Source organism: Natator depressus, chromosome 7 (assembly GCF_965152275.1).
Source record: "Natator depressus isolate rNatDep1 chromosome 7, rNatDep2.hap1, whole genome shotgun sequence".
NCBI lineage: Eukaryota > Metazoa > Chordata > Testudines > Cheloniidae > Natator > Natator depressus.
Window position 1 is genome coordinate 113,731,830 of NC_134240.1, and position 11,840 is coordinate 113,743,669.

Consider the following 11,840-nt stretch of genomic DNA (forward strand, 5'->3'; position numbering starts at 1 on the left):
TCCTTGTAAATTTCAATCACTGTGTAATACAGCTCATCCTTAGCTCCTGTATGGTCCCTTTGCTCTGGTACAGCAGCTCAAAGGGACTAGGGGTAACTGGGGATTCCCCGATACGTGGGAATCCACAGGTGATGCAGCCCTAAGGCAGCTCTAGTTTGCACCAGGTTCTCCTAGTGGTCTCAGGGATCCGGGAATTGCAGAGTCAAGATATCTTTACTTCCCACATTCTACAGCACTGCAGCAAATGCAGCATGCCTGGACTAAGAATGGAGGCAATAATTTCTGTCTTCCAGATTTGTGTCCTTCAGGGAATCTCATAACACAATTTTTTTTTTGATAAGTGAGTAAAAAGATTAATGTATCATGTTGCATTTTTTCCATGTCAGAATCATACCACAGCTCCGTGACAATTATAAATTAAAGTAGTGGAAAAAATAAGACAGTTACATATACTTGGCTGCTTCCTTCTTTCAGTTCTCCTGTTTGAAGGGAAACTAGATCTACATCCTGTGCTTTGATGACCCTTGTTCAGCTCCACTCCGTTGCACCTCTTGTGGTATCCCAAGTTTCCCTTTTAATGTGTAGTTACAGAGGTAGAATTCACTTCACCTGTTCTCTGGAGACAGATTTTCCTGGCTCTAAAACTCTCTTGTTTTCTGGATGTGTTACCTACATTTATACATAAAATGTTGGCGTATAATCATGTATTACAATGCAGTCTCTACATGAAGCATTTCTTATCCTCTGAATCCTATTCTTATTTACTTAATGTTCCAGGCTCCAGGAAAAAAATAGGTGTGTATAATGGCATAAATGTCTGTTATGTCTTTGCCTCTCAAAGCATGTGTCTTGTCTTAGGGGCTTTGTTATGAACCTATATCGTCTGTCTCCCATCTGTCATTACCATCAATAAGTGGGATAGAAGTGGCTTACAGGTCATATATAAAGCTTGTCTGTCTTCTCTTGACTTGATTGTCTGATATCTGATTTCTCAGCATGTTTTTATCCATATCTATTTGCTGTGTAAAACTTTCTTACAGTCACGACACTCATAAGTACCAAGACATGATCTGTCTTGGTTCTTATATTAGGCCCCTCCAGTGTGGTATCTGAATGCCAGACAAACAGAACACCATCCTGTTCTCTGATACTAAGGAATCAAATGATACTGTTGCAGTTATTTCCTATTTCTTCTGCACAGGCTTGCATGATTCTGTTACTGCCTTGCTGAAATTCTAGATACCTTACTCATTTTCAAGTACTTTCCATGATCAGAATTATTAGGTTGGGTTGCTCTACCTTAGTCCATTTGCCCATTCAGTTCAGACTAACAGGAGTATTTCCTAATTTCTCAGATTCTCTGTACAGTTTTCCTAATACAATCTCACCATCAGTTTCTGCAAGATTTATTTCAAGTATTGTCTCCAGGCTGTACATCTGCTCTTGTCAGTTGTGTATATACTAATGTTTTCTCTTTTTTTTTCTTTTTCTTTGATGCTGTCTATCCTATCAATCCCATTTGCTTCACCTTGCATCCTTCTAACTCATTTCTCTGTGTAATCCTGAGGACTATCTATCTAGTCTGTTTTTTACCTGAGAGACACAGCAAGTCCATTATATATATCTTCTATATACTAGGCGAAAGAGAAAAACTAGGGACTTCATGTTTAATACAATTTAAAAGTATACATTATTAGTGGCAAACTGTTGGGAATAATCACCATTTCCCTCTTTAGGACAGTTGGAGTATATTTTCTGGGTACTTTTCCAACTTAACCTCTGAGAAACTTATCTGTGATCAACAGAAGCCTGTCAGTTGTCTGTGGCGTCTGCATCACCTTGTTTTTATTTATTTTTTTTTTCCAGTTTATTTCTTTACAGCTGATACCTGTACATTTAGGTCTATCTGACTGTCATATTAGTTTGAACTTTTGCCATCCGTAGCTTTTCATGGTTTCTCTTTTTCCCTTTGACTCCACTGTCCACTCTATTGAACGTTATGAGCTGACACATCGCATCTCTTCAGTTAATTTTTCTTTTGTCACTTAGTTTAAAATAAAACCCTCAATTACAGTAAGATTGGACAGATATTACTTCATTTTCTACAAAGACCCGTCTGTCTCTCTCATAGATGGCATGAAGATGAACACTCTGTACTTGGTCTCTGTTATGCTATTGTTTGAATCCTGCCAGGCAGGAACAGGATTAATCTAATTTTAATCACATCTCTCAGCATAAGAATTCTTGTAGCCTCTTAGTCCAGCTGCTTCACATTCATGAGATCTTGAAGCAATTCTCTACTATGTTTCTTACCTATGTGTGATTGTGAGTCAATGAGACTCAAGTCCCCTTTTACTTTTGAGCATCTACTTGAAATTTCTAGGGCTTCGTGCTTCTGAGAACATGTAAGTAATTTCTAATTTACTCTATTACTACTACAATGATTTTGTTCATCGGACTAATAAAGCTGATGTCAGAGGTCCATTTGTGTCTGTCCCCCTTTTTAATACTCTTTCCTAGTTAAGGGTGGGTCATCTGAGTCAGTCATATTTTCACTTCATCTTGTCAGCCATGCTACCTGCCTGATTACTGAACAGGATTGCCACTTGACTTCTTTGTAAGTCCCTTCTTTGAATCTAACACAGCAATGTTCGGACTCCTAAGCAGTCACATCCTTGATTATTTTCATGAAGATCTAAGGGAGCTTTTGTAATATAAACCCTCTCTCTGACTGATTATAATCCTTCTGAAGATATATTTTTACCAACAGTTTGTCCCTTTTGGAACATTTCTCCAAAATGGCTCCTACTTCCATACATTGATCTGTTAGGTGGAGCATTTGACACATCTCAGTCTCCATGTGATAATAGTAAATCACTGTCTAAGTAGGTATAGAGGCTTGTCGCTTCTCTGTTGCAGGTTAGTCCCTTAGGCACTTGCATAGGGAGTGTCAGCTTGGTAGAATTCCTTTTTGGTGAGATGGGTTCCTCGGCATACCAGATGAATTCCTCCTACAGATACTTCTACGCTATCTGATCCTGACCATCCCCAGTCTTGCCTTGAAACTCTTTAAGAACCCATTAACTTGGTCTGACCTTAACGCACTCTCATGCCTTTAATCCATTTCGTAAGACCATAGTCGTCTCCTTAATTATATTGATATTATAGTGGTCCCACACAAGCCCCTAAGAATTTTCACAGGTCTTTGTAAAGTGCCAAGCCCAGTTGCAATAATAGACTCTTAGTGTCATGGTCAGGTTTTGTTGCTTCCTTCTCTCATTCTAGTCTGAAAAGAAACTGAATGCCCTTCCTGTTGTAGGTAGATATTTCCCTGTCTGTCACACACAAGAGTCAACCTCTAGCCAAATTCTGTCTATCCCCAACTAAGTAAAATTAGTTAAGGGTACAATATGTTGAAACCTCAGCCATTGCAGTTCAGTTCAGCTAAAAAGAGAACTTGAAAAAAAATAACAGGAATATAAAAATAAGCCCCCTTATTCAACCAGGATGACCTCCCCAGAGCAGATAAAATACTCATTGGAGAATGGTACATTCCTCTTACTGAAAATGTAAGACATTCAGAGTGATACAGCCTTGGAAATGAGAGCATGTAGAACATGGAATTTTCCAGATGAAACCTATGTTGTCAGAAATTAGCTACCTGTAAACTTCAGTGTCTTTCTTATGGTAGCTGATTTAGCATATATACAATTTTTGTGTGTGTTTTCTTCGTCACTTTTAGATTTCTAACCATGTCTCTATCCTTTCCCATGGACATATGCATATTGCAAACATTAACAGATTTTACAAGAAAATGAGCCAGAGACCAATGAACTCTCCTGAGCCATTCGTGATGGCGTAGTAAACACCATCTCGCTGACACTCTTGCTAACACATGCCCCTCTCGAAAGCCTGAGGAAGCATATATTTTGCATCATGTTCTGATGGTCAGACTCAGAGCCTCTTACTGCAAATGGAGAAGTGAGTTTGAGTGAAGGACACTTCTCTGTAAATGCATTGCCAGCAGTCCCCTCCTAAATTAAACTGAGTGCTGTTAACTAAGGTAGCTCAGCTGATCTGATGCAACACTAGGAGAGAAGTGGTATCTCAGGGATTCAGAGCAAATCATTTAGAGTGTTTTAGATTAAAACCAACTCTTTGAATTTTCAACCAGTGCAGAGAGTATGGAGACAAATGCAACAAGCACATGATTACAAGAGGTAAGTAGCACTTAACAAACTTGCTGCTGAATTCTGTACTAGCTTGAAATTTTCAATTGGTCTTCAAGTATAGCAGCATGTAAAGCAAATTCAGTAATCCATCCTTGGGTTGACAAAGTTATAGATCACTGTAGTGAAATCCACATCCAAAAAATAAAGTCCTACCTTCTAGTGAAACACAGGTGAAGAAAAAGTTCTCTTGACATCTGCTGCCTACTGAAGTGCCAGTCCCGAGAGAGGATCCAGCAAGACTCCCCAACTTGAGCCCCTCTCTTTCATGTGATGGGCAGACTTTCCCAGATAAGGGAGAAGAAACAACCTTTACCAATTCTTCTGATTTGTTTCTATCCACTTACTTCAGTCTTGTGTGGACTGGGTCTCGGCCAGCCCATCCTCATTGTGAGCCCCAGTGTGTGAAGTACTGGTAAATCACTAAGGGGTGATATCAGGTCACCTGAGATTAAAATATAGCGCTGATTGTCACCTGGATTTGTTTTTCTGAATAGTTACCTTTTTCTCCCCTCCCCACTTCTGATTTAAGCAAGATGATCAGGAGGATATTAGCCCTAGCCTTACAGAGCAGCAATGGGGTAAAAAGCTTCCTGAACCCTTGTCTTGGAGAAGTGATGAGGAGGATGAAGACAGTGACTTTGGAGAAGAACAGAGGGATTGCTACCTGAAGGTACTGTATATAAAGCTAAAAGCAATAGTCAGGCCTATTATGTTAAAGTTTAAGTAAATCTTAGTTTACAAGTTCAGTTGGGGAAAATAATAAGATTTCTTTTTCTGATCATTCCCAGCATTAAAGTCTGCAATAGTCTGCTACAATCAGTAAATCATCCTTTCTCTCTCTTCACACACACCCCCCCCCCCCCCCACCACCCCACCCCAAAAAAGACCAGCTATGTGAGGAAACTTCAGATAGCCTGCTGGCAAAGTCTACATAACTGGGGTGGAGTGGCCATTATGGTGAAAACTACTACAGGCTTTAGTATCCTACAGGGTTCTAAAGTTTGTACTGTATTACTAATAACACAGTGCACCAAAGGTGGGCAGATACTGCTCGTGCATATTTTTCTGACTCAAATGTGGTGTACTGTTTCTTATGTGTACAGTGTTTTATATTTGTGCATGTGTGTACGTTTTTAATTTGTGACCCAAGACATGTCAGAAGATATGATTTCTTGATACAAAAAGCTACTACATAGTCCCCTTCTGTGGTCAGCCTATAGTTTCCTTGCTAGAAATTCAGTTATATTGTTTCTTCTTGGAAAGCAAATTGCGAGTTTTGTTGCTGGTTTGTTTGGTTTCTTTGTTTTTATAGTGGTGACACTTGTTTTGGGTTTTTTTGAATATTCATTTGGAAACTGGTGCTCATCTCTGTGAAGGAATGAACTGTGATTGTGTTATTTATTGCAAAGCAACGTGACCTCTTAAAGTGGTGAAAACAGATGCTTGACTAGTTTTTCCCCAGGACATTAACAGTGTAAGTGTGATTTCTGGAGCAGTTTTTCATACATCAGACCACTTTTGGCTTTGCTATAATAATGCACAGTTGTAATTTGTGCCCCTCCTCCTCCTGTTCTCCTGAGTGATTGTCCATATCCAGTGTTTTGGCTTTTACTGTGTAGCTGGCCATCTTTCTTCTTCAAGCTTCATTCACTTTCATTCCTGCTGCCTTAACTTAGGTGAACCAATCCCAAGAACACCAGCAGTATATCACCTTCCTGCAAAGGTTACTGGGACCTTTACTTGAGGCCTACAGCTCAGCTGCCATCTTTATGCACAACTTCAGTGGACCTGTGTCAGAAACCGAATACCTTCATAAGTTACACAAGTACCTAATAACCAGGACAGAGAAGAGTGTTGCAGTGTATGGTACGTCACGCAGCTTGGCTCTGGATAAAACAGAGCCAATATTTCAGTTATTGATGTATAACTCTCATTCTTCCTAGTACCAGTGTCTGATATTTGACCTGAAATGCGTGTGTGTTTTTTTCCCCCCTCCTCACAGCTGAGAGTGCCACCTATTGTCTTGTGAAAAATGCAGTGAAGGTCTTTAAAGATATTGGGGTAAGTGTTTTGAAATCAAAGCTTTCTCCTCTTCAGTTGAAACTGTTGGGGCCCTTTTAATGTGAGTGACTCAAAGGCAAACTTTGCGTAGTGCATGAATGCTGTGAAATATCAGCCTTTGCTAATGTTTTTCAAGCAAATGCTTCTGCATATATCTTCCTCTTGTGCTTTATAAGTGTGTACCTGTCTTTGAAGTTTAGGGCTGCAGAGGAAGTGTAACGTTGCACTTCTGCTTTTGCACTTCCTACTGCTAAGAGAAATTGACCAGTATGGCAGGATGCCAGCCACTTTTTCTTTTTATAGGTTGAGTACTTTTGTATTGGACTGTGATGCTACCACTCCTCAGTGTGCTCCAGGGGAAGGAGGGAAGGCTAGCTGTCTATTTGTATGTCTATTTACTGACCTACATAGCACAATAGTAATTAAGCACTTCCCCATAGTATTAAAAACTTACAGAAATATTAGTCATCAGATTTTGGCTCATTATTTTCTATCACTTTCCAACGCCTCCAGCAGATTTTGGCTGCACTAACAGCCATAAAATTAACATTCCATCCAAATCCTGAATGCACAGAAAGACACTGCCAGATGCTGACCTCTCCAGGACCGTCACAGTGACTGAGAGAGCTCTTCTGCCATTCCTGTATTCAGGCAGTAATAGCAGCAGTGTCCCAGTGAACCTGAAATGTAAGGAGATACCATGAAGATAGATATACTCCTTGACATAACTGGATGAAGCTGGACTTTCCATACTGTCACTAGCACCTTGACTGTTTTTTTTTTTTTTTTAATTGTACCTCTCAATTTTTTTTAAAGCTGGATGACATTAAGATCATACTGAATATTGCCTTTTTTATGTTGAAAGGTACAAAGCAAAGACTATTTCTGGATAGGGGTTACTGAATGCCTTTCAGTTCTTTGGCCATGACTTCCTAAGTACTAAGCTGACTATTAGAATGAAGGCAAATTTCTGCAGTTTGTTAAATGCACTTTGGGATGCTGCCTTATGAATGCATTTATCAAATACAGCATATTTATTCTAATATACCGTGCTGCTAGGGTAGTGGAACTAGCTGACATCTGTTACTTGCATCTGCTCATAATAATTCTGATTCTTGTTTTTGAAACTAAACATTGCACGTTGAGTTTTGTTTTCTTGAATCACATTGTTTCCTCTTATTTGTCTGATTATCATACACAGCATACTTTTTCATGTAGTTTTTCATACATATGATGTATACATCTGCATACAAGTAGTCCTGTTGTGTTGACTAAAAGCTGACCATTTGTCATTTTCTGTTGAATCATCTCATCATTTTGAATGCTTCTGTTTTCATTAACAAATGTTAATGTTTCTACGCTAAAGAATAAGCTTGTAAAGAATCTCCCCCAAAAAGATTGGTCTTTTCAGACCTCTCTTCCAAATTACAGCTTGTATCTCTGGAATAATCACTCTTTCCTCCTCCATGCTACTTAAAATCCCAACAATACCTTGATTTTTAAGATATCTAAAAGATACTTAAGATTTCTGTCATCCATGGTGGTGCTAGAAAGAAAGAAAAAAATCTTTACAATCGGTTCTAGTAAGCAGTCTTTTGTTCTTTATCACATGCATGAAATCACAGCAAACAGAATTCTCTTCAGGGTTTGTATGGAATAATATCCTTATGGCGTATGGTGTACTAAAGTGAAGAAGGGATTCTAGAGATGACTAACTCTAGCCTTTTGTCTCCCACCTGTTATAATTTTCAACAACCGCATGATTTCAATGCTTGAATGTTTATGCTAGGCCCAGGGTCTTAATTAGAATAAATCATAAATTGCTGTACATTATTCATTACAAATAAGTAACTCTGCTTGAAATTGTTAATGAAGAGGCATGTCTTCATCCTTCCCTTTAGGTTTTCAAGGAGACAAAACAAAAGAGAGAGACTTTTTTGGAACTGAGCAGTACTTTTCTACCTCACCGCAACCGGCAAAAACTACTGGAATTCATCCTGAGTTTCATTGTACTGTAGACCACGTTTAGTACCTTTTGCCAGGGAGATGAAACCAGGTTCTGAGATTGTGTCAAAACCTGAGGGCATTTGCTAGTCCTTCAGAGTATAAGGTGCCCTTGTTTGTTTGGTAAGGTCTTATCTGACTTGAACCACTGGAAGACAGTGCCTTCTTATGTACGCATTTATGGATTTCTGATGGTCCCAATGCTGTGATGATACAGTAATACAACAGGTAACACTTTGGATGCAAGCGATCAGTCGTGTTTGCAGCAAAAAAAAAATATTAAAACTAGAATTAAAATGAAAACTGACATTTTATCAGAGTTACATTTTACATAATTACTTTTAAAGACTAATGACTGTGACAGGTGCACAAATGCAGATATTAGTGATTTATAGCTAGCCCTGAGATCTTGAATTTAGAGGAAAAACACTGCTTGTGACAAAAAAAAGTAACGTGAAGGCTGTTACTTCAGAAAAGTTGTCATCTCATTCCTATCCGGTTTATTGTTTAAAATAAATGGTTTATAAAGATATGCATGGACAGTGCATACTTTATGGAAAAAGCCATAGTTTTTCATAATTGTTAGCATCTAGAATGAATGCCAAAATCTTAATGAGAATAACAATCGATTGAGTAGCAAACTAGTGCTATCGGGACTGCATAATGCAATGGTAAATTGCACTAAACACTGTTGTCATGGTAGTATGTGATAGCACAGTTTTACTAGGGCTTGCTATCCCTTACCCCTAATAGAAATAGGGAATTAATTTGCCTAAAACATGAATGTATTCTAACCACTTACATTTTGTATCTAATAAAAAAGAGTTGTTTAGCTAATACAGTGACAGTCTTTTGTTTTAAACATATAATTTAAGGGTAGCTGGCAAACCAGAAGTTTTTTTCCCCCAGTGCTGTTACCTGTTGGTTGGCATTTTATTTTGTGAAGTTACTTTAATTTTGTCTCTGAAATTTTCCGCAATAACACTGCAATCTTGTAGAACTGAACTCTCTAATTCCTTTTAAACTGAAGAAAAGTATGTTCCCATTCTGTTTTCTCCTGCTGAGTTATAAAGTGAGCAGTTTTAAATTGCTTTGACCTCTGGAAACAGAAAAATGTCGTAATGTTTTATTTTTGGTTTTGTTCCAATTGGGAGTTTTAAATTAATATTAGGTTCTATCTTAACAAAAAAAAAAGGGTGGGGGGCCCTGATTTTGCAACCTTATCCTTAGGATTGGCCCTCTGTGTCCATGTGGGGCCCCGCGGACTTCAGTTTGATTCCCCATGGGTGCAGATCGGACTACAAGCCCTAATCCTGTAGTGCAGTCTCACTCAGCTGATACTAGCTGAAGCAATAAATCTATGGGAGGTGGAGCTGGTTTGTTGGTGAAATGTGTGTTCTCGTTTGGATTGCTTTTTTTTCACGTGAGAAATCAAACATTTCAATCAGTGTAGTGTTTCACTTAACTCCTCCATCCTGTCCTTGCAGGTAAAACAAGCACTATGGTTACAAAATTTGTGATTTTAATGTAATCGTTTGTAATAATGGGAAAAGCTCACTTGAATGACAGAGGCATTGCACAGTACTCCAGCATAGAACTGCTGCATGCAGTTTGAGTCTGCTTTAGGAGTAACTTGTTTTTACTGCACATTTGTTAATAAAAAGGTTCTATACATCTACTGATTAAATCCTATTAATAGTGAAAACTTCAGAGTATGGTTTGTTAGTATTATCGCTTCTTTTTTGTGACAGGAACTATTATGCATGTTTTCTGTCACTAAACAGTGCTTTAAAACATTTAAAAGAAGAAATTCTGAACCAAAGTTACATTGATTTAGAGATGAAAGCTGATCATAAAATTGCTTTTGGTTTTATGTACGTCTACTTTGTTCGTCAGGATAGTGGCTGAAATATACGCCATCCTAGGAAAGTTGACCAGCTGCTTAAAGTACAGGCTCATCTCACCCTAGTTAATATGCACTATTTGTTAACTAGATATAGTCTCTGCTTAGCAATTGTTAAGATTGCTGTTGGCTTCCATTTAAGGTCAAACAGACGAGGTGCTTATAAATAAATAACTTCTCACAGTTTACTGCACTTCAGTAAATCTGAAGTATATTCTATACTGAAGACTGTGTGCTAACTAAATGAAAAAAAAAGCAATATGAAGCAGTTGCAACTTGACTAATTTTAATGAAAATGTTCTGCTTAATTTAGATAGATATGGAGTGTAGGGACCAGCATGGTCACCAGAACGTAACTGCTAGGTGTCACAATTAAAGATGATTTCTGCATTAGATTATTAAAATTCCAGTTCGTATAAAGTGCTGAGTGCGTTAGATAACATGCCTGTGAATAAACATTAATACCTACAGTAAACAGAGGGGGAAATATGCTTTTAAAACCTGTAAAAAGCTGCAATTTGAAAACCTCAGCATATGTATTATGAATTTGCTGACACAGGAAGTTTTTGCTTTCTGCAGCGTACATGTATACTTATGTCTATAGGCATGTGTAGTTAGGGCATGCAGTGGTTATGCTTTTCCCTGAATATAGTGCATAGATTAAAAACTTGACTGGTCGTAACACTACAAAATTTTTACACTGGATTTGGGCCTCTAGAGTCTTTAAACTCTCAAGCCTCCTTGGCTGATGTATAGAATGGATTCAGAGTTCATCATTTTTTATCAATATAAATAAGCATTTGGACCTGAAATGGCAGAATACTTTAAAGACTTACTCACACAAATCACTTTACTCACATGATCATAGTTACTCAGGTGCTTAAGTCTTTGCAGGATTAGGGTCTATCAATAAAGTATAAACATGATAAGAAATCTTCCCACATAATGTCCTGTGAACTTTATTTGTTGGGTGTAGAGCTCCCCCCTGCCCCCCCCCCTTTTTTTTTCAGGAGCTGTATGTTTGTTAGCATATTGAATCCTACCAGTGACTGCTTATTAAGCCTACATCCCTTATCTTTGATAGTATGGGCATTATTCTAATATCTTTAGCTCAAAAGTGCATTTGAGCATTAACTAACTGCCTGCTCTGTAAAGGAGTGTCAGAATCATACCATTTAAAACTAAAATGATCTTGGAAGATGCTATGCAGTGTCGGTTCCGGGATCTTAGAGAAATTGGGTGAGGTAATTTCTTTTACTGGACCAAATTCTGTTGGTGTAGTGTAGACACTAGAAATCACTGACTTAATAAATATACTAGATTTATGGTTAATTACAACAACCTGTAACCCAATAACCCCCCCTTTTTGTCTTATGACGAGAGGGGTGTTAAATGGCCACTTTACCTTGAATGATTAGAATATGTGCTAACTGCTTGTGCTAACCTGTCTGTTCAATCTTGTATTTAGCTGTGACACTGAGTACCTTTCCCAGACTGAAGAAGAGCTCTGTGTAGCTCGAAAGCGTGTCTCTCTCACCAACAGAAGTTGGTCCAATAAAAGATATTACCTCGCCCACCTTGTTTCTCTTGTAAGATGCTGTAAAATATAGCTACGGTGTGTCTGTATTTGTGAGTCCTGC

At 38.3% G+C, this 11,840-nt stretch overlaps 1 protein-coding gene across 6 annotated transcripts in view; it reads left to right on the forward strand.

The window, feature by feature from the left end:
- Positions 1-11,201, forward strand: part of GPAM (glycerol-3-phosphate acyltransferase, mitochondrial) — a 44,735-nt gene extending 33,534 nt beyond the window's left edge. For 5 of the 6 annotated variants that reach the window (XM_074959351.1, XM_074959354.1, XM_074959352.1 and 2 more), the window contains exons 18-21: positions 4,762-4,902; positions 5,909-6,098; positions 6,235-6,293; positions 8,195-11,200. In XM_074959351.1, the coding sequence (XP_074815452.1) occupies positions 4,762-4,902; positions 5,909-6,098; positions 6,235-6,293; positions 8,195-8,311 (507 nt within the window). In that variant the 3' untranslated portion in view covers positions 8,312-11,200. Of the gene's footprint in view, positions 1-4,761; positions 4,903-5,908; positions 6,099-6,234; positions 6,294-8,194 lie in introns of all 6 variants that reach the window. The other variant, XM_074959356.1, reaches the window with a different exon arrangement.
- The last annotated feature ends 639 nt before the right edge of the window (positions 11,202-11,840 follow it).